Source organism: Globicephala melas, chromosome 8, assembly GCF_963455315.2.
Source record: "Globicephala melas chromosome 8, mGloMel1.2, whole genome shotgun sequence".
NCBI classification, from domain to species: Eukaryota; Metazoa; Chordata; class Mammalia; order Artiodactyla; family Delphinidae; genus Globicephala; species Globicephala melas.
The window spans coordinates 38,789,652-38,815,776 of NC_083321.1; the positions used below are offsets into that span (position 1 = coordinate 38,789,652).

The 26,125-nt window shown below is 50.2% G+C and overlaps 1 protein-coding gene across 5 annotated transcripts in view; it reads left to right on the forward strand.

Annotated features, from left to right (window-relative positions):
* The window catches only part of PLEKHA7 (pleckstrin homology domain containing A7), a 210,458-nt gene that overhangs the window by 168,318 nt on the left and 16,015 nt on the right, over positions 1 to 26,125 (forward strand). For all 5 annotated transcript variants that reach the window (XM_060303467.2, XM_060303468.2, XM_060303469.2 and 2 more), the window contains 9 exons: positions 2,596 to 3,118; positions 3,871 to 3,957; positions 6,582 to 6,635; positions 16,563 to 16,631; positions 16,806 to 16,886; positions 17,822 to 17,971; positions 18,537 to 18,638; positions 23,642 to 23,750; positions 23,919 to 24,145. In XM_060303467.2, coding sequence (XP_060159450.1) covers positions 2,596 to 3,118; positions 3,871 to 3,957; positions 6,582 to 6,635; positions 16,563 to 16,631; positions 16,806 to 16,886; positions 17,822 to 17,971; positions 18,537 to 18,638; positions 23,642 to 23,750; positions 23,919 to 24,145 — 1,402 coding nt within the window. The remainder of the gene's footprint in view (positions 1 to 2,595; positions 3,119 to 3,870; positions 3,958 to 6,581; positions 6,636 to 16,562; positions 16,632 to 16,805; positions 16,887 to 17,821; positions 17,972 to 18,536; positions 18,639 to 23,641; positions 23,751 to 23,918; positions 24,146 to 26,125) is intronic.

A 26,125-nucleotide genomic window follows, 5' to 3' on the forward strand; every position in this document is an offset into this window, starting at 1 on the left:
AAAACGTGGAAGTCCTGCACAACCAATGTGGAAGCTCAGGTAAGGACTGCCTGCTGCATAAGTAATTGGTTATAAAACTTGATTTCATGTTTCGATATGACCATTTTATAGGGGCTATATCAGAATATATAGGTGCCTTTTGGAAAGGGAGCCCCCCATGGCACAGCGGGATTTGAGGGCAGGAGACCTCGAGCCTTCTTTTGGATAAAGCTGGGGTTGGGGGCCAGCAAATGGATCTGCTCTTAGGACAGAGCTGCTCTGCGCGTTCCTGCCTGCTCCAGGGTGACCTTTACCTAGTCTTACAATCCCACCTCCTGTGTCCCTCCCTCCACCATCCGTTGGTTACTGTGGTTTGGCCTCTGGCACCAGGACTCACCATTGCACTGGGGTCTTTGGGGACGTGCTTCGCATCGTTTGCATTTTGCTTCAGGCAGAATGAGCAATGGTTAGTAAAGTCATGAACTCCCCGGGGTAAGCCCCCAGCCTGGTTTCTGCCATTGCCACCACTGCTGTTTGAGGGTTCAGGCACTGCCCCTTCCTCAGAGACACATTCCCCTCTGACTCTGGGAAATCCATAGCAAACCCTGCCACCTGGTGGCAAGGAGACAAGCTGGGCAAGCTGAAGAGATCTTAAAATTACTTCCCGTAATTGCAAAGATAACGATAAAAAGGGAGAAGAAAGCCACCATTTTTTGAATGACAACTACTTTTAATCCTCACAACAATCTATTAAATGGTTCTTAGTAGCCCCATTTTACAGTAAGGAGGGTGATACAATGAGTTAAAAAACAATTAGAACAGCACTTCTCAAACATCAACCACCTGGAGGGCTTGTTAAACCACAGGTGGCTGGGCCCCACCCCCAGGGTTCCTGATTTCAGGTGGGGCCTGATAACCTGCATTTCTGACAAGCTCCCAGGTGGTGCTGATGCTGCTGGACTACACTTCGAGCTTAGAACAAGGTCTGGTGAGCGCCGCTGTATAAAGATTTGTTAGATAAAGTTGATAGGTAAAGGCAGAGTCAGGATTCCAGCCCAGGCCTGACTCCAGAACCTGGCCGTTTTACATCCTGCTGCCTCTCAGGTTAGACTTTTAAAGCTTAATAAAACTGTAGTTGGCCCTTGCTGAATTTTTCTTTCAGAAAATAAGATGGCTGGTCGGTAGTAGTTTTCACCATCCTATCCGGCTTTTGTGTGCTGGAGTATTTGTTGAAGGGCTGGTTATGTGTCAGCACTTTCTCAGACCGCGGACAACACCGCAGAGTGTAAGACACGGTTGCTGCCCAGCGAGGATTTACAGCTTGTCTGGGGAAGAGACAGCTTACGGGTAGGAAAAGGTTACATCAATACAGGACCTTGGAAAAGTTACAGACTGTACAGTAACTAGGTCAGAGCAGGGCAGGAACCCTGAGGGCTGTGGCATTGCAGAAGGCCTCTGTGGAAGAGGCATGGGACAGTGACCTGGAGAATGAGTGAGATTTGGTGATAGGGCAAGGTGAGCCCATACAGGTAGGGGAAGGAGGAACAGTATGATGAGAGTAAGGAGAGAGAAGTGGGAAGGGAGCACCCACTGGTGAAGGTACTGCCTGTGTATCAGGCAAGGAGCCTGTGTTCTCTTCCTGTCTCATGTATTCTTCAGGGCAGCCTTAGGAGGCAGGTAGCTCTGTCCTCGTGTTATCTGTAAGGAAGCTGAGGCTCAGAGCAGTCAGGTAAGCTGCCTAAGGTCACACAGCCAGTGGATTCAACCCTAGGTCAGACTTCCTCTGCTTTTTCTACTGCAGAAAGTTGTCCAAGTGTGTAGGAGGCCAGGCAAGATTAGGGTGAGGCCCTCACACTCAGGCTCCAGCAAGTGCAGGGGTGCACCTGAGAGGGGGGTGCCTCCTTCAGTGTTGGACCCTTGACGGCCAACTTGCCCCAATTTGATCCTGGCCCGGGTAGGAGGAGCAGTGAGAAAACAGCAGGAAGGGAAGGTGGGTTGAGGTCAGGTGCTAGAGGGCTGAGAGTATCAGGAGAAGGGGGTTAGATTTTATTTCATAAGCATTAGGGAGCCATTGATGGTTTTGGAGCACAGGAGTGATTATATCCAAGCAGTTGACTCTGTGCAGCATGGAAACTAGTTAGGAAGGTCTCAGAGTTGTCTGGGTGGAGGTAGTTAATCAGGATCTGGATTAAAGTAATAGGGAAAGAAAGGAACTGATGCCAGCCACTTCCTTTAAGAACCTCCAGGGCTTGGTGCTGGGGAACATCTTGGTGACCGGGAGAATCATGAGGCATCGCCTAGAGATATGCATACCTGATGGAAAAGCTGACTGATGGCAAGAGAGAGAGGCAGGTTTAATCATGCTGCACTTGAAGTGGGGCAGCCAAGTCGGCCTGGTAGGGGGGTTGACCCTCCAAGGTTGATGGATAAAGTGGTTTAGGAATCCTGTGCAAAGGGAAGAAGTGACTGAAGTCCTGGGTGTCTGCGTTGATTGTTCTTTGGGGTTCATACAGGGCTCTCTCACGTGCCTGGCTTTGTGGCTTTGCCTAGCTGTGTTTCCAGAAGCCCAGCAGACCCCTTGCTGGTCCTCTTACCTGTCCTCTCCTTTCTCCTCAGCCTGCCCCTGGACCAGACCCTTCCTCGCCATGGTCCCAGCCAATCCCTGTCCTTCCCAGAAAACTACCAGACTCTTCCCAGGAGCAGCCGACACCCCTCAGGGGGCTCTTCGCCCCCTCCCCGCAACCTGCCGAGTGACTACAAGTACGCGCAGGACCGAGCCAGCCACCTGAAGATGTCGAGTGAGGAGCGCCGGGCACACCGGGATGGCACGGTGTGGCAGCTCTACGAGTGGCAGCAACGCCAGCAGTTCCGGCACGGCAGCCCCACGGCGCCCATCTGTGCCGGTTCCCCGGAGTTCACCGACCAGGGCCGAAGCAGGAGCATGCTAGAGGTGCCCCGCTCCATCTCTGTGCCTCCATCTCCCTCGGACATTCCTCCCCCGGGACCCATGAGGGCCTTCCCACCCCGGCGGCCACACACGCCAGCAGAGAGGGTCACTGTGAAGCCACCGGACCGGAGAAGGAGTGTGGACATCTCACTGAGCGGTTCTCCCAGGAAGACATGGGGCCACACCACCAAGGTGAGACTCCGGACGCCCTGCCGGGCTGCTGGGGCCCAGCATTAGGACGTTAGGAGCCTCACATGGTTTGAACACAAACTTGAGCAATGTAGGATAACGGTAGGTAACACTTACGTAGTACTGTACTTTAGCGCTGGGTGTAGCGCTAAAGGCTTTAATTCTTACAACACCCCTATGAGGTAGGTGCTATTATTTCAGGTTTCCCCCGCTATCTGAAGGTAGAGCGTTCCTATGAAACCTTTAGTAAGCCAAAGTGGCATAAAGCAAAGAAGCAATTACATTTTCTGTGAAAGTGAAAATCCCCTTTGGATTTCGGTTATCAGGTGCTAAAGGTAGGTCTTTTGTAAAATCAAAGTGGCATAAAGCGAACTTCTGTAAAGCAGGGGATACCCGTATGCCCATTTCACACGTGAGAACTCTTAGGCATTAAGGGATGAAGTTACTTGCACACGGTCACACAACTAGAAGTCTGCTTCCTTGCAGCTTGGAAGGCAGGGAAAGATGTCTGTGTTTAACTAGTTCAATTATTTATAATAACCTGACTTAAGTTTTAAATCCGGAGGGGCTCTCACAGTTTGTCATTGTCATAACCTGGTGGGAAAGATGTGTATCCCAATTTGACGGATGAAGAGTGAGGCTGAGAGAGGTGCCGTGCCATGTGCTTGGCTGCCCTGGTAGTGAGTGGCAGAGGCTCTGGCCCCCGCCCCCCTCCACGCCCGGCTCTCCGTGTGACCATGTCTCCCCTTCTGCAGAACTCCTCTCATCTGGACCGACGCTCCATGCCCTCCATGGGTTACATGACCCACACTGTCAGTGCTCCCAGTTTACATGGAAAATCGGTAAGCAGCACCTCCTCTCCCCCTCCAGGCGACTGATCTTATCCAGCTTTCAAAGGGCTAATCTCATCAGAATTCTCCCCTGAGCCAGTCAGATGCAATCCCCATTTTAGAGATGAGGAAACTGAGACTCAGAGGTCGAATGACTTGCTCAGGCCCATCCCGCTGGCATTGGGACCTCCTGAGGTCAGCGGAAGAGCGGGGGGTGGGGGTGGGGGTGGCGGGGGAAGTGGAGGAGACTGTGGTGTTTATTCTCTTTTGGGCAGCATTTTGTCTGCAGCATTTTCCAGCCACCTGCCTTTTTCTCCGGTTAGCTCCTCTCCTTTCTTCCTGGTCTTTGCTTTGATTAGTTCACTGTCTTCAAAACTCAAGTCTGGGTGAGGTTGCACTGCTGGTGGCTGTTTCCTGATAAAAACTACTTCCTGCAGCCCCTTTTCTGCCGGTGCCTTTACTTGTCCTAATGACAGAATTAATGCAATAATTACTTAATGGTGTCGCATCAATGCTGTGCCGGCACCGGGGCGAAGAGTAATTACAGCGTCGTGCTCCTGCGGTGCCTCATTTCCTCATGATGTGTCTACACACCTGCAGCTGGAGGAGCTCTCACTGCTTCTCACCCGGTTACGGCGGCACCAGGCCAAGTTGGCCAGGGTGCGAAATTTCGCCATCAGCCAGTTACTGCAGCACGAGCTGACCTTTCCCACCTGCCAGGTCAGCGCCGGTGGGCTCTCTCAGGGCTGGGGGCCGCCCCGGGGACAGGGGAGTGACATGCTGGCCTGTGCTCCCTCGTGCCCGTGCTCTAGTCTGTCCTGCTGTCTGGCTCTCTCCCTTGTTCCTGCCTGTTTGCTACTGGATGCTACTGCCAGACACTGTGCAGCCATCGTGGGGCCCACGCCCCTGTTGCTGGGGAGGAGGCTGCATGTGGTGTGAGGGACCTGAACTGTGGCTTCTCTGCCTGTGAGTAATGACTGCCAGGCTGGTGTGTGGTCACGTCCAAGGGCTGCGCTAACTGTCATCCTTGTTGCCACCTTGGGTCCTCGTTGGGATGCTGAGAGGTGTGTGTCAGCCTGGAGGGAGAAGGCATGGTGCCCTCTCATCTGGATAGTGCCCTGCTGACTGTCAGAGCATCTTCACACCCCTGATCTCAGTGAATTTCACAGTAGCCTGGGAGAGGTTAGGGAGGACAGGTGGGAAAGTGGCTTGCCCAGGATCCCTCAGCTAGTGGCCTGCAGGCTGGAGCCAGATTCCAGGTCCTGTCTGGCACAGTGTTCTAAACTGTTTCCAAGACATGAGGGGTTGCAGGCAAGCTCCTCGAGGAGTAGCCAGACAGTCGTTCTCCTGGGCATCCCAAGCATCTTAAAGAAGATGCTGGTCCACACGAGCCTGGTCCCCCGAGCTGCACAGAAGTAGGCAGAGGACAGATGAGGAGGTTGAGGGAATTGTCACTATCCTTACCTGTCCTATTTTAGTGGGACCTGAGAGATACAGGAAATGTATTTGGAAAAATGAATATAAGGGAGCACATGCAAAAATCCTAATTTGTGAATTTGGGTGATTTTTAGTAACATTGCTCTGTCCCTCTTACTGCAGGACTGGGCTGATTGAGGAAGTAGGGATGGGTAAGGAGACAGTTTAGGGACAGAAGTAAGATCTTGCAAACCACTGGTGTCCCTGGCAGTGCTCCTTCAGGCCTTCTCATGCTTAAAAGCGCTGCCTGAACGTTTTGCATTATTTATTTTTGTTTGTTTTACATCAGAGCTCTAAACTCGGACCTTCCTAGCCCTGGCTTGCTTTGGCTTGCTGAGAGGCCCCTTAGTTGGCTGAGAAAGTGCCCGGACTCTTTTTCTTAAGCTTTCGTAGCCCCTCTCCCTCACAGTTAGCTTCTGTGATCCATTACATAGGAAGCACAAGTTCTAGGAAATCAAAGGGTCTTTTCCTTATTCTCACTGTTTCTGGTAATTATACTGAAGAACTCAACAGACTGTCAGAGATGACACAAGCAGACAGGTCTGCCTGGACCTTCCTTATCTAGCTCCTGACCCAGCCACCTTGGCTCCATGCTCAGCAGACGGAGCCAAAGCTTTCAGGAAACTTTCTGCAGCTCCTGGTGCTTATCGTTCTAGAACCCAAGGTCAAAAGGGAACCTCCCCGGGTCACCTAGGTCATCTCCATGCCTCTTCCAGGCATCCATCCGCACCCGTCAGGGGGTCATTTTCCTTCATGCATGTGAAGTGGCCCAGTGCAAAGGTTTGGAGCGTGGCATGTCCTCTTCCAGGTAGACCTCTCTAGTTCTGTCTCAGGAGCTCGCCTCCGCCTCAGCTGCTCTGCTGGCCTGGTCCTCTGGTGGGATGTGTGCTGTCTCCCTCCTCCTCCTCAAACTGTCCCCAGCCAATGGTGGGAACAAGCTGGCTTTCCCCACATGGTAGACCTGTGAGATCCACTATGCTGAGAGAGCTCTGAGCTGCGCCGAGACATGTGTGCTTCCTCTGTGGCCTGGATGTGTTGGTCTGCTGTGGTCTCTTGTCCCCGAAGCTGCACAGGTGTAAATGAGTCGCCCGTGAAGCCCTGAGTTGTGGACACCTTGGGTGTTCATAACTGGCTTTTTTCTCTCTCTGCTTCATTTGAAGGCTGACGATACCTACCTCCAGCTGAAGAAAGACCTGGAGTACCTGGACCTAAAGGTGAGTGGCTTCAGGGGTCTTGCTGTCCTGGGACACTTACCTTTCTGAGAGTGTCAGCCTCATTGGAGACCAGCCCCAAAGCCAAAGGCCTTGCAGGCCTTACAAATCTGGGTTTCAAATGAAGATGTCTCCTGTCTGAATCAGAAGGGGGATTTTTTGTTTTGGGGTTTTTGATTTTTTTCTTTGGTTGCTGTGGCTTTTGGAAATTTCATTTTTAAATTGAATATAATTGACATATAACATTGTATTAGTTCCAGGTGTACAACATAAAGATATTTGTATATATTGGGAAATGATCACAAAGCTAATTAACATCCATCACCATTCTTGGTTACAAATTTTTTTTTCCTTATGATGAGAACTTTGAAGATCTACTGTCTTAGCAGCATTCAAATATGCAATACAGTATTGTTAACTATAGTCACTATGCTGTACATTACATCTTCATGATTTATTTATTTTATAACTGGAAGTCTGTACCTTTTAGAAGAGTCTTATTTCTCGTAGCCTCAGACTCTGGGCTCTTCTCAGTTACTTGCGAATTCTGCTGTAAGGTCTCTGGCTTACAGAATGAGGGCACGAGATCTTGCTTTCTTCCTGTCCTTGGTTAGAACCACAGGGTTCCTCCGTATAATAACCAGTTGCTTCTTCAGAGCCTCCAGTGGGGCTGGGATGGGTTTGTTTCACAGGGCGCCACTGATGTGTTTTCAGGCACAAGCAGTTTGGTGGATTGCCTGGTTTTGTAGTGTGGGGAGCAAGTGCCACATGGAATCACGTGGCTCTGAGGGGTACCGGTGTCTCCCATCCCTCCCATCCGTGTTTAGGAGATGAACGTCGGGCCCCACCCTGTAGGCGATGACGTTCAGGCTCTAAGTCAGCCTCCACCGCACAGACAGAGCTGGGAAAGCTGCTAGAGAAGCGAGAGGCATTCTGCCTGGAAGAGAGCTGCTTTTGTTCTGTTCCCACAGCTCTCTGAAAGCTCCCACTGTGAAAAGCACTTCTTATGCCTGAGCCATGACTTAAGACTGAAGGAATGTGACCTTTAATTAACTGCGGGTGTGAGAGGGCGGGCAGAGGGCCCTGCGGGAGGACACCCAGGTGACTGCGGCGGGGGACATGCCTCCCTCGGTCCCCAGTGTAACTGGCTTGAGATATTTTTAACTTGGGGATTGTCATCCAGCCTTGTAGGAGCAGGGGTAGGAACATTAGGTCCTAAGGCAGCAGAGGAGGGGCCTCCCCCCTCTGAGGCAAGATCAACACCTTTGATTAGGAATCCCTCAGTTAACTTAATGTATCTGGTAATGAGCACTTGTGCTGTATCCAGCTCTGGAGAAGCTAGGGGGGATGGAAGAGAAAAATTGAGGCTCTCTGGCCTTGAGAAACTTCCAGATGTTCTGGGTCGGGGAAAGAAAGCGTCCTGAAATAACACAGACTTTTTTTGCAATGAGCGTATAAAGATTTGTCTGGCCCAGTGCTCAGAGCTGAGATAGTGAGGATGACTGTGGCTGCGGTGCTGGGAAGGCTTCTGGAGGAGGTGGCGTGTGTCCAGAGCCTTGCAGAGCCAAGGGTTTAGGTTGGTTGACGTTAAAGGGAAGGGAACTGTGGGAGCCAGGGAGAGCCAGGGTGAGGGTGGTGTGGCTGGAAAAGTGGGGACAGATTGTCCAGAAGCTTTAGGAAGGAAGGTGCAGTGAAGAAAAGTCAGGCTTGGCTTTCAGACATGAGCAAAACAAGGAGGGGTCTCTCAGAACCAGGACGTTTTCTAGCTTACGTGGTATTCAGATCACGTAGAGCATGAGTGAGTGAGTATGGTAGTCAGGCCTCGGTACCCAGACGTGGTGGTGTGGGCCAGATGTGCAGCCCAGCCCTCCCTCCGGCGCTCTGAACCTGGGTAGGTCCTTCCACCATGCCCACCTCCCCCATCTGACCTGGAGCAGCCCCCGGCCTCCACCTGCCCTGTGTACCACCATGTCCCTGCTCCCTGGCCTCACCATGCCCGGGGCCATGCAGGTGACACAGAAGTATTTGTAGAGCATCCACGATGTACCTAGGTCTGTGGGAGAGGCGTGGCTCACAGCAGCACAGGTGTACCAGGAGACACTCTTCAGCGTGCTCGGTGCACGGTGCGAGGGGACCTCATAAAGTGCCTGAGCCAGAGTAACAGGAAATAGGTGTCTTCTGATTCCTGTTTGTGTGAGATAGCCGACCTCACAGTTGGTCCTGGAGAGAAGATCCAGCTCAGCTTGGTTTTATTTAAAGATTATAGAACTTGAGCTCAATAAAAGGGATTGAGAGAGAGAGAGAAAAACTGAGGCATAGGATAGCAGAGTAGAGCCAGGAGTCTGTGTCCTGACCGCCAACAGAAGCGGAATAACCATAGAGGGTAAAGTGTGTGTCAGTCACCATGTTTTACTTCTGTGAAATTATGTACCCGCGGCAGTAGCCCTATAAGGGAGGTGGTGTTATCTTTTTTTCACTGACTGAGGCTCAAAGAAGTAAATGACTCTCCCAAGGCCACGTTAGTAGTTACGGGGGAGCCAGTACTTGGGAGTAGCGCTGACTCTGAAGCTGGTACTCTTAATCACCCTGCCCCCCAGCCGCTCTTACAATGCTGCTTCTACTACTGTGGACCCGAAGGTATTAAGTTTTTTGTGGAGCTGAACTGAGGTCCTTCTGCCAGGAAATATTTATGCTGTGATAGAGAAAAGGTTGCATCCTTGGGGTGTTTTCACCAGCTAGGAGCCGTATGTGACCAAAACATTAACTAGTGATTGGAAGTTGTCACTGTTTATCTTGAAAAACAGCTGTGTTGATACCAGAATTTCCCTGGTCTTATAGCCGCTACTTCAGTTGCTAAGCTCCTCTTAGAGAACCAGTCCCCCAGTAACAGCACCAGCAGGTGAGAGACACTTGGCTTACCAGCAACATGGGTGGGAAAAGATGCTGGGGTTTGTGTTGTGTGTGAGTCATCATTCAGAAAGGCTGATATCACCTTGGCCTCCCTCCAAGAGACAGGCCTCCCTCCAAATCAGGGAGGCAGTGGGCCTGCTCTGCTCAGACCCAGCTGGGGTGTAGAGTTCCCAGATGGACGTTTCACTTCAGGATCCAGACGAGGGAAGGGCTGGAATCAAAGGAGAGGTGATGAGGGGCTGCAAGAACTGTGTCTGAGGAGTGTATTAGGCGGGATGCTTTTGTTGGCAGGTGTCCGAAACCCAAATCAGCCTGCTGAGCTACAAGGGGAATATACTGGTTCACGTAGCCAGGGCTTGCGTTCCAGGAGCTCAGGCCATGCCACCAACTGTTCCACTTTCCACACGGCCAGGGAAGAAACGTGGCCACTTGCACACTCAGGCTGGCTTCATCCCAGCCGAGCCTCCCTGTGGAGTGAAGGGTGGGGGGTTCCCTAATGGAAAGCAGACTGGGCAGAAACAAGAAACACAGCAGCAGGCAGCACAGCTACAGTGTGGTCGGTTGAAGGAGGAAGGGGGCAATGCAGGCAAGACATAGAGACAGTCTATAAGCTCTAACATGTTACCATGTGTCTTCCGTGGCTCTGAGGGGCAAGTAAGACAAGCGGATCACAGCTACAAGTAGACGGTTTTAGTTGAGTAGAAGAAAGACTTCTCTAAAAGGGCCACCACAGGTCACAGTGACCTCCCCATCACTGGGGCGCAGCTGAGGCCAGGTGAGCACTGAGTGGGATGTGACTGGATCAGGAAAACCCTCAGGCCCGTTGACTCTTGAGATCCTGTGACGTGCTAGACAAGATGAGCTGCCGCGAGCCCAGTGGGGTCCCTGAGACGAGGGCCTCGGAAGACACAACTGAATGGGCCGTGTAGCCCAGCCTGGTCATGGAGATGGTGCCAAGCACAGCCCCGCTGTGACCAGCTTCTTGTGAGAGGTCCCTCCTGAGTCCTTGTCGGGAGAGGTAAGCCTCTCTGGAGAAGGATGGTCTCCCTGCCCCCACCAGGTTGGCACAGGGTCCCCCGCGTCCCTGTCCCAAAGGCCGCAGACTTAAGGATCCAGAGCCCATCTCCCCTCCACCTCCATCAGCTGATGCTTGGGTTCCAGAAGCCGTTGGTGGTGTTTGCCCGCATGTTGTGGAGCTTGGTCTCCTGAAGTGAGCATTCCTGCTGGGGTGCCAAGTGAGCAAATAAAAGCAGACTCCACTCTCTTAGAAGGTGCTCTGTGTTGGTGTCCTCTTTGGAAATGTTTACTTTCCTGGCATTTTACTTGGCAGTGTCAGGGTGGAAAGGGTTTCACGCTGATTAAGCATCTGTCCTTGCCTGGCAATTGTGGGGCACCCGTTGTTCATTATCTCACTTAATCCTCTCAGCACCTTTGAGCAAATAAGAATTATTATCCCCACCTTACTAATCAGGAACCCGTGTATCAGAGAGGTAACTTCTGCAAAGGTATGCAGCTGAGATTCGAACCCTGTGACCAACTTCACACCTGCCTCCTTTCTTCCGTGTGCCATGTACCTCATCTGCCCTGAAGTTGCATTCGCTGAGTTGTATTTCTGGCATTAATGTTCTGCTCTTCAGAACCCTACACTGGAGCCAGGTCTGAAAAGGGGGTATGAAGTTTCGCTGTTGTTTACGGCTTGAATTGTTTTTATGCATCTGGGAAGCACAGCTGGTAAAGTGAGGTGGGGGGAGGGCACCTGCAACCACACAGGTGGTGCCTTTTAGGTGGAGCAGATTGAAGTCAGCCCCAAAGGGGCTCTTGTCCCTAGTGAGGGACGTCATCAGTGGCTCCAGGTGCTGGCCTCTGGACTTTTCCTAACAGAGCCTGAGATGTAGGCTTCTCTGTTCAGAGTCTGTTTCCAGTTAGCTTCTGGAGCAGAGTTCTTAAGTCATGGTCTGGAGCACCATCTATCTCAGAATGATCTGGGAGCTTGATGTAAAATTGCAGATCTGGGGCTTCCCTGGTGGCGCAGTGGTTGAGAGTCCGCCTGCCGATGCAGGGGACACGGGTTCGTGCCCCGGTCCGGGAAGATCCCACATGCCGCGGAGAGGCTGGGCCCATGAGCCATGGCCGCTGAGCCTGCGCGTCCGGAGCCTGTGCTCCGCAGCGGGAGAGGCCACAACAGTGAGAGGCCCGCGTACCGCAAAAAAAAAAAAAAAAAAAAAAATTGCAGATCTGGAGGGTTCTGTTGGATTAGAACCGCTGGAAATGATGCCCAGAATTCTGTGTTTTTAAAATCAAGCTCTGGGGTGATTCTTGTGAACAGTAAGCAGAGGTCTTTTATTCTGAAGAGAGATTGTTAACGCTGGTCATGAACTAGAGCAATGAAAATGGATGCTTGGGTCTTACCCCTTAGAGACTCTGATTTAATTGGTAATACTCAGGTATTACTCTTTAAGAAAGAAAGACACTCCCTAGGTGTGCTAATGTGTAGGTATGGCTGAGAAACATGGTTTAAAAGCAGTGGTCCTCAAAGCGTGATCCCAGATGAACAGTGTCAGCAATTTCTGGGGCTCTGTTAGAAATGAGCAGTCTTGGCTCCCACCCCAGAGCTGCCTAGTGAGAACCTTTGGAGGTGGGGCCCAGCCCTCCAGATGATTCTGAAGCATGCTCAAGTGTGAGAACCATTTTTCAGTGGAGTGATTCCCACTCCTGGCTGCACATCAGACCCACCCAGGAGGGCTTTTAAGAATCCCAGTGCCTAGGCCCCACCCCAGGCCAATTACATCCAAGTTTTCTTGGAGTGGGACTCAGGCATCAGTCTTTTAAAGCTCCTGGGTGATCTCAGTGGTGGAGGCAGGGTTGAGATCCAGGGTCTTGGTGGGTGGGGACGGTTCCTTCTCAAAGGAGCTGGAAGCATTTGGCATCATGGGTAAGACATAGTGGTTTAGGTGTGGAGGCGAGGGTCTGAGGGACCAAAGGTGGGTGGGGCTGAGACTAATGCATGGCTCCACTCTAAACTACAGATTCAGTATCTTACAGCATGTGATGGTGGGAGGACAGGGGAAGAAGCAGTCCCCTCTTGCCTTCTGTGGCAGAACCAGGAAGGACATGGGCACTGAAATCAGCACTCTCACGAAGATCCTTCAGGCAGCGCTTATGATCCCCCATTTACGGATGAGGGAACTGAAGTCTGGAAAGGTCCACCGGCTGGGAAGCCGCATAACCAGGCTGAGACACACTCATTTGAACTGCACAACGCACATCCTCCTTAAGGTTTCCCCTTGCCAGTTCCCCAAATTCTGGCTCCTTCAAATGTCATTTGATGTCTTACCTGTTACGATTTGTTGTATTTGCCTTTTTGTTTGGAACAGATAAAAAATAATGAACCTTTGATCAACGTGCTTTACAAAGTGCTGAAGAAGTCAGCACAGGGCTGTCGGCCCAGGAGAAGCGTAAGATGATCTGATCTGTATCTCCAGGCGGGGCCATTCCATTGCTTCTGGCTCAGTGCCGACTCCATCACTTGCTTCACCAGGGGCTCTCCTGACCGCCTCCAGGCTTCCCGCGAGTCATTTCGGTTTATTTTCTGTCTCTTGAAGCTCCCTCAGCGTTTTGGCTGGTGCACGAGGCTGAGCCTCTCATCCGTAGCGTTTTGTGACTCCATCTTTTGCGCTGCCATTGGGGGCGGGGGGTGGTGGGGCTTGCCTAGCTTGCCACCAGCTTGTGTTGTGTCCCCATCCTCGCTCGTCTGCCTTCATGGTGAGGGCTGCCCTAGAGCCTGGGTTCCTTGGGAGGGAGCAGCAGTTCCTGGTCACCTTGGAGGAGCTGGGGTGTCCCAAGATTCCACCGTGGCCCAGGGATCAGGGTGGCTCTTCTTCAGGGCAGGGTGTTGATGTTTGAAAACGTTCTGGAGCTGGACTAGAACAAAACGCCCACCTCCCCACCATCCACCCTTTGAGAGATGCAGAGGTAGTGCCTGAAACGTGGCCAGCTTTTACAGCATTCCAAGGGAGGCTGCAGGTTGGAAAGCGGGAGCTGTGTCCAGTCATCTTGAGCCCTGCATATAGGTGTCTTGGGATGTGCTGGAGGGGAGTAAGGTGCCTGGGAGGCCTTTAATTGCTTTCCGACGTGGAGACTCTCTCAGATGGATGAGTGCCCACTAACTTTCACTTTTTCTGGTGACAGAGCTGCTAGGGACCCATAGTTGATGTTTTGAATGGATTTAAACATTGCTATCACAAATGTGCAATTTTAAAAGGAAAATGAGGTGGAATATACTGTTTGTGGCTGTGTCTTAGAAGCCTCAGCTGTCTGGAACAAAGCTAAATTCAGAAGCTTCAAGGGCCTGTGAGTTGTGTAAACACTGTCACGAAGCCCCTGCTCTAAACCCTGTGACCTTTACTCCACAGAAAGAGGTCTCAGGCCCTGAGCACAGCCAGCTCACCTCGTTTTGTCACATTCACAGACTCACTAAGCAAACGCTTCTCACGCCGGGCCCTGGGCTGGGCTTTGACGGTACAGAGAAAATACATCACAGTCCCCACAGTCCCTCCTAATTAGGTTATTGTCAAGTGAGGGGAGACAACAGATCATCTACTAAGGCCCATGATAGTGGCAGACACAAGGGGTGGGAGGATGTCCCTTGTTGGGTACCAAACCCAGATGGAGGGAGGGAGACAGGGAAGAGCAGCAAGTGTGTCCCTTCTGCTGAGTTTCTAATCCTCATAGACTCAGTCATTTGAACTCCTAATTCATAGCACCTTAAAAGCAGCACATTAAAAGGGGACAAAGACAAAGTTACTTCTTAGGAAAGAGGGAGTGCTCATATCCTGAGAGAGAGAAGAAACATTATAAGTCAATCTGAAATGGAAATGAAAGCGCAGACATTTGGGAGCATTTAGCTAGATAGGCAAATAGTCCTAATCACGAACTTCTAAGAAATTCTATATTACTGATTTTTGTAATGACTCTGATTCATCCCCCAAAAGGTTGCATTTATATTCAGTGTTCTGTGAAGGTAGTAAAGGACATACTTTTAGAAAGCTTTCCATCAAAACGTTTAAAAGACAGCTTTCTGAAAGTGCCCTTTTTGTGCAGAAATACCTCATTCCTCGCCTGATGGTGCTGGATAAATGAGGCATTGCTCAGTTAGACTCTCTGCCTTGCTATTTCAGTATCAAAAACATATCATCTGGAAGAAGCTTCAGTGACCATAAAGGGAAGAGTTTTGCTAAAAGGAGAAGTCCCCAAAGAATTATCTCAATTTGAAAATGATTGCTTCCTAGGAAGCGAGGCAAGGGTCAGCCCCTTGGAGAGTAGACAAGCTTACGGCGCCTCACTTTGGCAAAGGACTGTGACCCAGAGTGAAGACTCCCCTACCTCTACCTGCTAGGGTCCCAAGTCCTGCCTGGGAAATTCAACACCTGCCTGGTTGTTGGTGGTTCACCAGGATTACTTCCCCTTCCTCGCTTCCCACACTGCGCCCCCGACCCTTGCAGGAGCCAGCATTTTTGTGGATTGTTGCTGCGGTCGGTGTGTTCTGTGACTGTGTGTATGGTTGTATGTACACAAAATTTGCCAGTTTGAAGAGCAGAATTTGGCTGGAGTTCTACTTTTTCTACAACTGACCTACATGTATTTCCCTTTCACCTACCTGTGAGGCAATAATCAATTTGCCGAGTGCATTCCAGTGTGCCAGGCCTTCCGTTCGGGGCTGACTTTACCAAGATAAAGGAGACAGTGGTCCCTATCCTCTACTGTGCCGCCAAAGGGAGCAGGGGAATGAGTGGGGGCGGGTCTGCAGCCCAGGCTCAGCCTTCCGCTCAGGGCGTGGAGAGGGCTTCTCCCTTGACCTTTAGATTTGGGCACGTGGTCCGCTTGAGTTTTGAGGGGAATGTTTGCTAATATATCTCTGCTTCTGATTCACACTCACAAACTTAACGGAGTAGGGAGAAAGTGAGGGCCATTTCTCCAGCAGCTGTGTGTCCCTCCATACTGGGACCCTCTGCATAGCTAGCTCTGCTATAGCTAGCTCCATCCTCCATTTCTCTGGTCAGATCTGCAAAATGGAGTTCAGCCAGACGGCCTCCCCTACAAGGGGCACGTTTGACCTGGCCATCCCTGACCATGGTTTGGCCATGGGGGTACATCTATGAAAATGGTTCCCCTGCCCCTGCACAGTTTTTGACGAAGAAGGAGATTTGGAGGAAATGAAAACACGGACTAAAAGAGTTAGTGTTTAACTTCATAGGTGTCAGTGAGAGATGGGCAACGTGTCGCCCACGCTGGGTCTAGGGAAAGATGGCAAATGTTGTGAAATTCCACTGGCTTCTAAGTTTGGGTGATTTTTGTCTACTGCTTTGTGGTTTCCTTTCTTGAGAGGACAGGGTAGCTTGTAACTTGTATTGCAAGTACAGCTATTCAGGGATCAGTTGAAAACCTCAGCCAGGAACAATCCAGGTTTCTTCTCTTGGCCAGATCCTTTTCCCAAATAGGAGAAGAGTGAGGAAGGCTGATCTTAGTCATGGGGAGGTGGGCTGTTCAGACTTCCTTGAAGTAAGGCTCAACGATGCCCAAGGGATTTGCTAGTTCTTCTTGGTCCACCCATCCTATGGCCCTGGGCGGGGTCGTGGACTTCTGTTAATTATGTTTGACCCCAGGTTTAGTAGCAAAACTCTCTTATCAGTGGCGAATCTTCCAAGATTCATACTGAACTCACTTGGGGCAAATTTAAGCCTTTACAGTTGATGATACTGTAACTTGAAAGTCTGTGTTTTCTTCAATTTGAGAAATTTACAAGTACTACTAAAAGATCTCAAAAAGGTTTTCTTTTTTCCCTGAAATGAAATAAGCATAAAAATAAAGCAGGTATTGCCCAAGATTTTGCCCTTTCCATGCCGTGACCCTACCTGCCACTGACGAGACTTCCACACCTGTCCGTTGTAGGGGTAACTTTCCTTCTTGACTTCTGATTCCGAACCCCGTGGTTAAACCTCCTTTAAATTGTTCACCTCCCAGATGACAGGCCGGGATCTTCTCAAGGACCGAAGTCTGAGGCCAGTGAAGATTGCCGAGAGTGACATTGACGTGAGTGAGCAGAGTAACAGGCTGACCCCCACCTGCCTGCTGCCTCCAGACCCAGGGTGGGCAGCTTCGGGCAGGGTTTGGATGGCTCTGTAGCCAAAGGCTTTTGGATCATGCTCCAAGGCCATGGCCTTTTCTCATCATCCCAGGCCCTCTCCAACCTGTTCTTGTTCACAGGTTAAACTGAGCGTCTTCTGTGAACAAGACAGGATCCTCCAGGACTTGGAAGACAAGATACGAGCCCTCAAGGAGAACAAAGTATGTATCGGTTTTGCGTAGTCTTGGGCTGGGTGGCAGGGGTTTTGTCATCCTGTGTTTCCTCAGTATAGACTGGACTCTCATGTTAGTACTGGACAACAGATGTCTGTTTATCCAGAACAACGTCTTTTGAATTTAAAGGGTATTTCTTGTGGAGTTTCTGTCTGAACCCAGAGGAAACCTTATAGGGAGACCTCAGCCTACTTATTCCAAGTACTACCTCCCTGACCTTAATTCTGCTCTGGGCCACCCCCACCTCTCCCTGGAAGCCCTGTGAGGTGAGCCTGGGAGAGTACGGCTCCACTGGCTTGCAGTGATGACCCCAGGCTCCTGAACCCCAGGGAAGCGGGGGCTGCCTTGGAGAAAGTGGCCAGAGTCGTAGCAGGGCAGAGGCTCTCACTTCCTAAAGCTCCTTTCCTCTAAGGATCTGGGCCATAGGGGAAGCAAGTCTGGTCGGGAGGGGAGGAATAGGCTGGTAGCCACTGATGTTTGGTCTCTTAGACACTTCGTGTGAATTTTTTCTTTTCCGCATTTTAACAAGGCATTATGTTTGTGACGCTCAAGGTTTATAAATAACATGGCCTTTTTATTCAAGTGCTTAGAGAGTTTTCCATCTGTTCTTTGATTTAGCCTCATAGTTTATCCCCTAAGGAGTGGACGGCCTAATGCCCAGTTTATGGATGAGGAAACAGGCACAGAGCTGTTAGGTGATTTGTCCCAGGAGGCCACCCAACGGGCAGAGTCAGAGCTGGAATCAGAGGCCTTGACTCTCAGGCCCCTAGCTGGGTGCTGGCCCCTGGCCCCTTCAGCCTCGGTTAGATCCAGCAGGTTTGCTTAGTTCCTGGCGTGGCGTGGCGTGGCGGGGTTGGAGGGGACGGCCTCCTGGGAATGTTCTGCCATTCTCTTGCTCTTTGGCCCCGGTCTGTCTGGTGCAGGATCAGCTGGAATCCGTGCTGGAGGTGTTGCACAGGCAGATGGAGCAGTACCGAGACCAGCCCCAGCACCTGGAGAAGATTGCCTACCAGCAGAGGCTGCTGCAGGAGGACCTTGTCCACATCCGGGCAGAGCTCTCCAGAGAGTCCACTGTGCGTAGAGGGTGTGGAGGGTGGCAGACGCTCCCCTGCCCTCCCCAGCATGGGCTGGCCAGGGGGCTGCTTTTCTCACCTCCCAAGCTGTAGTGGAGTTGGTGGCTGGGGGCGAGAGTCTTGGCATAGGAGAACGCCTCCAGGCTGCCTCCTAACAGTAGCTTACCTTGTCTCTACCGGTGCCTTAAGGTGCTTTCTGCCAGTGACTCCTGGGTGGCTACAGCGACACTCAAGGGGTCAGATGTTTGAGAGCAGCCTGCAAGACTGTTCCCCTGATCTGTGTACAGTTAACTCTGAGACGTCAGAATTTCTACTCTTTTATTTGTCTATCTGATGTGGTACAGGCCTCTTCTGCCAGAGCTGGGAACCAAAGCATCCCCAAGGGTGGGAGAGGGGACGGTGCAGGTGGCCTGTCTGTCTCCCCAGGCCTGCCTGAGACCCACCAGGCTCCCCTTCCCTCTTCCCCTGTCGGGTCAGCAGTGGTCAGGAGCACAGGTGCTCACGGGGCCTTCTGAGGGGTGGGCGTGGCATAACGAAGAATCAGAAGCATTTCCTTGGCCAACAGGAGATGGAAAATGCCTGGAATGAATACCTGAAGTTAGAGAGAGATGTGGAGCAGCTGAAGCAGACCCTGCAGGAACGACACAGAAGAGCCTTTTTTTTCCAGGTGACCCAAGGGTTCTTCATCCCTTCTGAGCTCTGATTTCTTCTTGGAGTCTTCACCTGTGGGGGATGTTAGCCCTACCCAGGGGCCTTCTCTTTTTGCACCTGGACTCAGCCTGCTCACCACCCCAAGCGCTCCCTTGGGGAACCCTTGCCCCAGCCAGGCTGTCGTGAGAAGCCTCGCCTCAGCTCCCCCTGCCTCTTTGCTCTCAAAGACAAGCTCCTGGGCATTTTTCTAAGGGTTTTACTACTGATCATTTGGGGAAACAGCCCCAAGGGGAGACAGTAGTGACCTAACCTTGCAAATACTTGAGGGTGATCTGTGTTCCTGGTTCTCGGCCCTGCCTTGGGTTCCTAGCTACTCACTTAGCAGCAGGAAGCCCCGCCTCCTTCCCTCCCGGACTCCTGAGGATAGATGTTATCAAGCCTTCACCTGATCAGTAGTGTGAATTCAGGCCAGGTGGGGTGATACCCATTGCTGTGGCCCCTGCCTCACTCAGGAAAGGCAGCCTTAGAGCCCTGCCTTCTCTGCCCTAAAACCAGGCTGCCCCGTTGATAGCTACCTCTGCCTCCAAAGCTGAGAGGAAGAAAGGCCCTGTGTGGTTTTCCTTCTTCCAGGTTGGGTCCTCCAGCTGCCAGTGTTCCCCCATTGGGTGCCCAACCAGGCTTCTCCCCCACACTCAAAGTTTTGAAAATGGAAAATAGCCTGCTTTTGAACCTAACTTCAGATCTGTATCTCTTCTTTCAGGACCCTGACATAAATTCTATTTATTTGAATTCAGCAAGCATTAACTGAGGGTTCTTGTGTACAAGGCAGCCTGTTGGGCCAGTCGGGGGGCCAGGCTTGCTAATTCTAGCCAAGCCTCTTCATTCAAGTGACTTAATGAATGTGTTGACTCTCTTCACATCAGCATCACCCCAGAAAACTGAAGGAATTCAGGAGGAGGTTTAGGTTTGTGGACCAGGAGGCTTTTCCCAGGCCCTGCTATGCTTCCACTCACCTCCACTCAGCGCTCTAGAGCTGGTCCCAGAGAGCCTGGTCTAGGAGTATGTGGAGGAGACTCTTGCCTGTAGTTCAGGGTTGGCCTGTGAGGTCACGCAGAACTTGTCTGTCTCCTGTGGCTGTTGGGTTTTTCCCATAATTTCCCTTCATTTGAGCTAACATTTTCCTCTTCTTTTTGTATCCCCAGTATTTAGCATAGTGGCTTGAAAATAAATAGGTGAATATTGTTGGCAAAGTCCTTTAAACAATTGTTTCTAGTTACTAGTTCCTTGAACTGTTCGGTCTCATTAGACTTATCTTCTTGAACTTCAACCATCCTCATTAATTTCAGCCATAATTTTTTTTTTTAGCTTTTCATTCCTTATGTTTCTTTAATTATACAGAAAACACATAAATGCATCTCCCTGGAAAGTCCAAACAATGAGAAGCAAAACTAAAACAGGACACAAAAGCTCCTCCTCCCTCCTTCCCTTCTCTGCCCAGTCCCTCACCTTCCCAGCATGTAATCAGTGCCATCGGTTCGCAGTGTTGCCTTCCAGACCATTTTCTGTGCACTTCCAAACGTATGCACGTACATAGTATCATATAATTTATTTGGGGGAGGGAGTTGGGCTTACTTAAACAGGAATCATACTTACACACATTGTTTGGTAACTTGCTTTTTTTGTCATAACTGTATGTAATGGAAATCTTTCCAAGAAAGATACCCCCAAGTTTATGCTGCCCTGTATGGTAGCTATTTAAATTTAAACATAAATTAATTAAAATTAACTGAATTAAAAATATATTCCTTAGCCACACCAGAATTATTTCATGTGGCTAGTGGCTTTCTGTATTGGACAGCACAGATTATGGAAGATTTACATAATCTCAGAAATTGTGTTAGACATTGTTGGTCTTGATGCTACAGGTTTCATAGTGTGTGGATATCCCATACTTTATTTAGCCATTCCTCTTCTGATGGGCATTTAAATTATTTGCAGTGTTTTGCTTTTATAAATGGTATCACAGTGAGCATCTATGTAACTGCCTTTAGAGCTTGTTTATGAGCATTTATCTAAGATAGGCTCCTAGGAGTGGACTTGTTGGGTTGACTTGAGTGTACATCTTAAATGTTGGCAGATACCGCCAAATCACCCTCTAAAAGGCTGCACTCATTTGCCCTCCCGCCCATAGTGCATGAGAGTACTGAACCTGTTTACCCACATCCTTGCCAACACTTGATGTTATCGGTCTTCTTAGTTTTTGCCAGTTTGCGTGCTGAAAAAGGACATCATGTTTTCATCTGCATTCATTTAATTACTAGTAGGTTAAACATCTTTTTTTATGATTATTGGCTATTTGTATTTCTACTGTGCCTTACTTCGTGGTAATGTAACATACAGCAGGCCCAGGATCCTTTTCTCCCTCCAGAAAACAAATGGGTGCCGTGTATAGGTCTTGTCACGGACCTCCTAGAGAACTTAGCCCTGTAAGTCACTAGGAGATGGGCCAGTCTGAAGCCTGGTCCCTGCAGCTTGATTTCCACCTAGCCTAGTGGCATTGCTCATGCTTTCCCTGAGTGCCACAATGACCCGGGAAGCTCACAAAGCCTTTCTTTGAGCCGGTTCTGTGCTAACTGCTTTGGTGTAATTCTAGGCCAGGCAAGCTGTTAGAGTCCTGAATAAATCATTGACGCTGGAGATAGGCTTGCAGCCCCATATGCAAATTCTCAGCAGTGGGGCTTGGAAACTCACCCCTCTTTAGCCAGGGTTGGCTGTGAGAAAACCCATAGCCTTTTGAGTAAAGATGAGTAGCTTTATTTATGAAGATCCTCATGGCCACCCAAGCAGGGAAACCAGAGGGTAAGAGAACTTCCAGGTAACCCTGAGAGTCAGTGAGAGGTGAGGCTACGTGTAGGTGTCCCTACGTCTGGACAGTGAGTTCAAGCCTTTGCTGAATGTAGTACATTGGAGCCTTCCTGCTCGGTGTGATGTGAGGATACAGGTATGAAACCCCACTCTCGTGTTCCCCAAAAGCTTCCTTCACCTTGTCGTTAAGTTCTGAAATTCCATCGTCCTTGGATTGAAGTTCTCTGGCCTTTGCTTCTCTCTGCTCTTCTCTTACACGTTGAGGTGACAGGCAAAATGGGGGCAGGATTGTGAACTGACAGGTAGAAGTACGCCAGGTAGACTGCCAGGGGAGGAAAGAGAGAGAGAGGGAGAGATGATCTTAACCCCATGCTCCTTCTTCACCTGTTCCCAAACACTCTGCTTGGGGACCTCAGCTCTAGAGATAATCTTGTTAGCTCAGTAACATGTCTGTTTTAGGACACTCGTTCTTTAGTGGGGAGCTGAGCATTAAGCCTGTTATTTGCTTATCAGCCCTGAGGATGTGCACTGGCGTTGGAAGGGTGGAGAGAGTATGAGAGTGTGAGCTCCCCTTAGGAGGGAGGCTTCAGACGTCTGTTGTTATGCCTGTTAGATAGTATTTGATCAGGGAATTTTATGTGATTGGTCCTTTATTTATTCAGCGTACATGTACTGAGAACCTGCTCACTGCCCAGCCCTGTGGGGATGTATCCAGGATCAGTGGTCCATAAATATCACACACGTGAGAACTCTTCCAATTGAGGCCAGCGATGTACCTGGAAAGGAGATAGGGGTGTGGAGCCTTCCTTTTTAAGTCCATGGGGTGGGACCATGATAATTTTTTAAAAAAGAATACCATATCTGATGTTTACACAACTCGATTAAAAGGTGCCCACGACCCTTTAATCACAGCAGACCCTGCTCACCTCTTTCTAGGGCCTCTTCCCTGGTGGTTTGGGTGTAGCTTCTCAGAGTTTGCGCATGGTTGTATAGCCTGCCTCTTTTCCCATCGTACTTTTTAAAAAAAAAATAACAGCTTTATCATGTAATTCACATACCATAAAATTCACTATTTTAAAGTATGTAATTCACTGATTTTTTTTTTTTTTTTTTAGCACATTCACAGAGTTGGGTAACCATCCCCACAGTCAGTTGTGTAACATTTCCATCAAGCCCCCAAAGCAACCCGGTACCCATTTACAGTCACTCCCCACCCCCACCCCAACTTTCCACCCCTGCTCTAGCCAAGGACTAATCTACTTCCTGTCTTTATGGACTTAATCTATTCTGGACGGTTCCTATGAATGAAATCATACAGGATGTGGCACCTTGTGTCCGGCTTCTTTCACTTAGCATCATGTTTCCAAGGTTCATCCATGTGGTAGCAGACATAGTACTTCATTCCTTTTTACTGCCACATAATATCCACTGCCCCTTATACTAAATCCCACACCCCAAGATTCAGCTCTGTCTTCAAAAAGATGCCCTTTATGTTCTAGGGATGGTGTAACCTCTAGTCCTTGCCTTCTCTTCCCTTCTGCCGTGGTTGCCTAAGACAGTCTTTTTTTAAATTGTAAAATATACGTAGCATAAAAACTTACCTAACCATTTTTAAGTGTACAGTTTGGTCCTGTTAAGTGGATTCACATTGTTGTACAGCCAATCTCCAGAAATGTTTTTCATCTTGAAAAACTGCAACTCTGTACACATTAAACAACAATCTGCATTCCCCCCTCCCCCCAGCCAAAAGTGGAGCTCTGTACCCATTAACAAAACAATCCCTGTTCCCCCTCGTCCCAGCCTCTGGCAACCACCCTTCTATTTTTCTGTCTCTGAATTTGGCTACTTTAGATAACCTCATATAAGTGGAATCATACAGTATTTAAGGGAGTCTATTTTTAAGTGAGGTGGAAACAGGAAAGGCAGACTGTGAGAGCTTCTCTGAAACTTCTCCCCTGGACCCTGGGCGTCTTTCACGTCTGCATTTGCCCAGGAAGCCATGAAGCAGGCTTGGCTGTAGACCTGGTGGGGTTTCCAAAGGGTATACTGCCCCCCAGGGTGAGGGGCTCTGTCTGAATGACAGCAGAAATCCTAAGAAGAAACTTCTGGTGAGGAGCTAAGAAGGAAGTGAACCCACTGCCTCCTCTTTCTCAGGAGAAATCGCAGATACAGAAGGATCTCTGGAGGATCGAAGATGTCACTGCAGGCCTGAGTGCAAATAAAGAGAACTTCAGAATCCTGGTGGAATCGGTCAAAAATCCGGGTGAGCGGGCCATCTTCCTGGGGGTGGGGGTGGTGGAGGCCAGCGCCTGGAGCCTGGGGGATGGCCCCTGGGGAGGTCGGGCCTTCGTGGCCTAAGTCACTCCCCTTGTCCTCTGAGGAAGAGGGTCTTTGTTTCATCGCACCCTTTGCTTCTCTCCACACCCCTCAGAGAGGAAAACAGTGCCTTTGTTTCCTTACCCGCCTGTGCCTTCAATCTCCTCTTCTGAGAGCAAGCCGTCCCTGCTGCCCAGCCCTCCCACCAGCCCCATGCGGACCCCTCTGGAGGTTCGACTCTTCCCCCAGCTGCAAACCTACGTGCCGTACCGACCTCACCTGCCCCAGCTGAGGAAGGTGATGTCTCCCCTTCAGTCACCAACCAAGACGAAGCCCAAAGTTGTGAGTATTGATGACCAGGAGCTGGGCGCTGTCGTTTCCTCTCTGGCAGACAATTGTCCTTGTCTGTCCTCAGGTCCTCTTCTCTTGGGAGAGAAGCTTTTAGGGAAGCTTGGGGAGACAGACCAGCCAGAGTCCTGAGGGGTTCCTGAGCCATGAGCAGTTAAGGAGAGGTAGGGGCTCCTGCCGTTGTGCTTAGTCTCCCAGAACTGGAAGGGCCCTTAGAGGCGATCTAGCCCACTCTCCCATTTTGCAGCTGGGAAAACTGAAGCCTAGCAAGAGGCAGTGACTGCACTGAGTAGGGTAGAATTTGTGATCTGCATCGTGCAGAGAAGTGTGTGGCTGCCCCATGCAGGGCTCCGTGCAAACCTGCGGTTTGGGCAGTGAGCTCATCTTAGCAGAAGAGTATCCTTATCTCCACCTGCAGCTGAGGATCGTGCTGGGTGGTGAGGATACATTTGATCTTCACAGTAACCTCCTGGAGTACAGACAGGAAGGTCAGCATCTCCATCCCACAGATAAGAGAACTGAGGCCCAAGGTGTTAAAATTTGCATGAGGTCTCCATATTAGTTAGTGGATCCAATCCACATCTCCTGACCATTCTTTGTGCCATCTGACATGTAACTGGACATGCAGCCCTGGTCCTCAGGTTAGGTATGTGGCCTGTGTGGTTGCCTGGGCCAACACTTTGGCTTGCCTGGCATAGAGGGGCCATGCCTTTGGCTGAGTCTGGGAGCACAGAAGACTCTAAGGAAATAAAAGATGTGGTCAAGTACTGTGATAGCTCATGTTCCCAGGGCAGGCCAGCCTTGGCTGGAAAACATGAGGGGGCTGGTCCGAGTGACAGGGAAGCTATAGCAGAGGGGACCTTGGAATGAAGACCTCTAGGTTTTCGCCAATGAGGGCTTGAAGGAGCTTTGCCTGGGCACCATGTATGCTTAGGACGTCTGACAAGATCAGTGCACAGTTCACACGAGTTCCTATACCTGGTCTTCACCGTCTGCTTCCAGCCATGGTCTAGAGCCCAGAGCTGGAAGAAATGGTGCAGGGAACCAGGGTCATTGTGAACTTCTTTATCTTGAGATTTCCTTCCCACTCCCAGATCTAAGAGTCATGGAGCACCAGCCACAAAACAGGAGGTAGAAAATAGCAAAACAAATAGCAGGAATGGCTGGGACAGACAGGTGCTAATATAATGCAAGATGCCTGCCCCCTGGGACGAGGAGCAAAGGGAAAAAGGCCTGTGAGCGGGACTGCCTGGATTCCAGCCCTTGTCTGTCTCTGGGTCTTCAGGCAAGGCCCATACCCTCTCTGAGCATCCTCAGTTTCCCCTTGTGCAGAACAAGCAGCTTGAAATAGATGAAGACAGAGGCTCCTCTCCATAGCTTGGTTGCTGTGGCTTGGAAGCAGGGCTTTTCAACTTGGTTGAGCATCAGGGTCCCCAAGGTGGGTGGGTCTTCTCTCCCCTCCTTCTAGTTGTATATATGTTCACCAGTTTTACCATTTTTATTGTTGGTTGCTTGTTTTATATTTATTTTTGTGAAACAATGATATCCATCCTGAAATTGACATAAAACATGGATATTGGGCTTCCCTGGTGGTGCAGTGGTTGAGAGTCCGCCTGCCAATGCAGGGGACACGGGTTCGTAGCCCGGTCCGGGAGGATCCCACATGCCGCGGAGCGGCTGGGCCCGTGAGCCATGGCCGCTGAGCCTGCGTGTCCGGAGCCTGTGCTCCGCAACAGGAGAGGCCACAACAGTGAGAGGCCCGCGTACTGAAAAAAACAAACAAACAAAAAAACATGGATATATAATTTAGTAAATAATAATAAAGAGACTACCCATTTCATACCAACACTCAGACCAAGAAATAGGACTTTTTTTAAAAAATTAATTTTTATTGGAGGATGGTTGTTTTACAGTGTGGTTATCCTCCACTGCACAACAAAATGAATCAGCCATATACATACAGATATCCCCTCC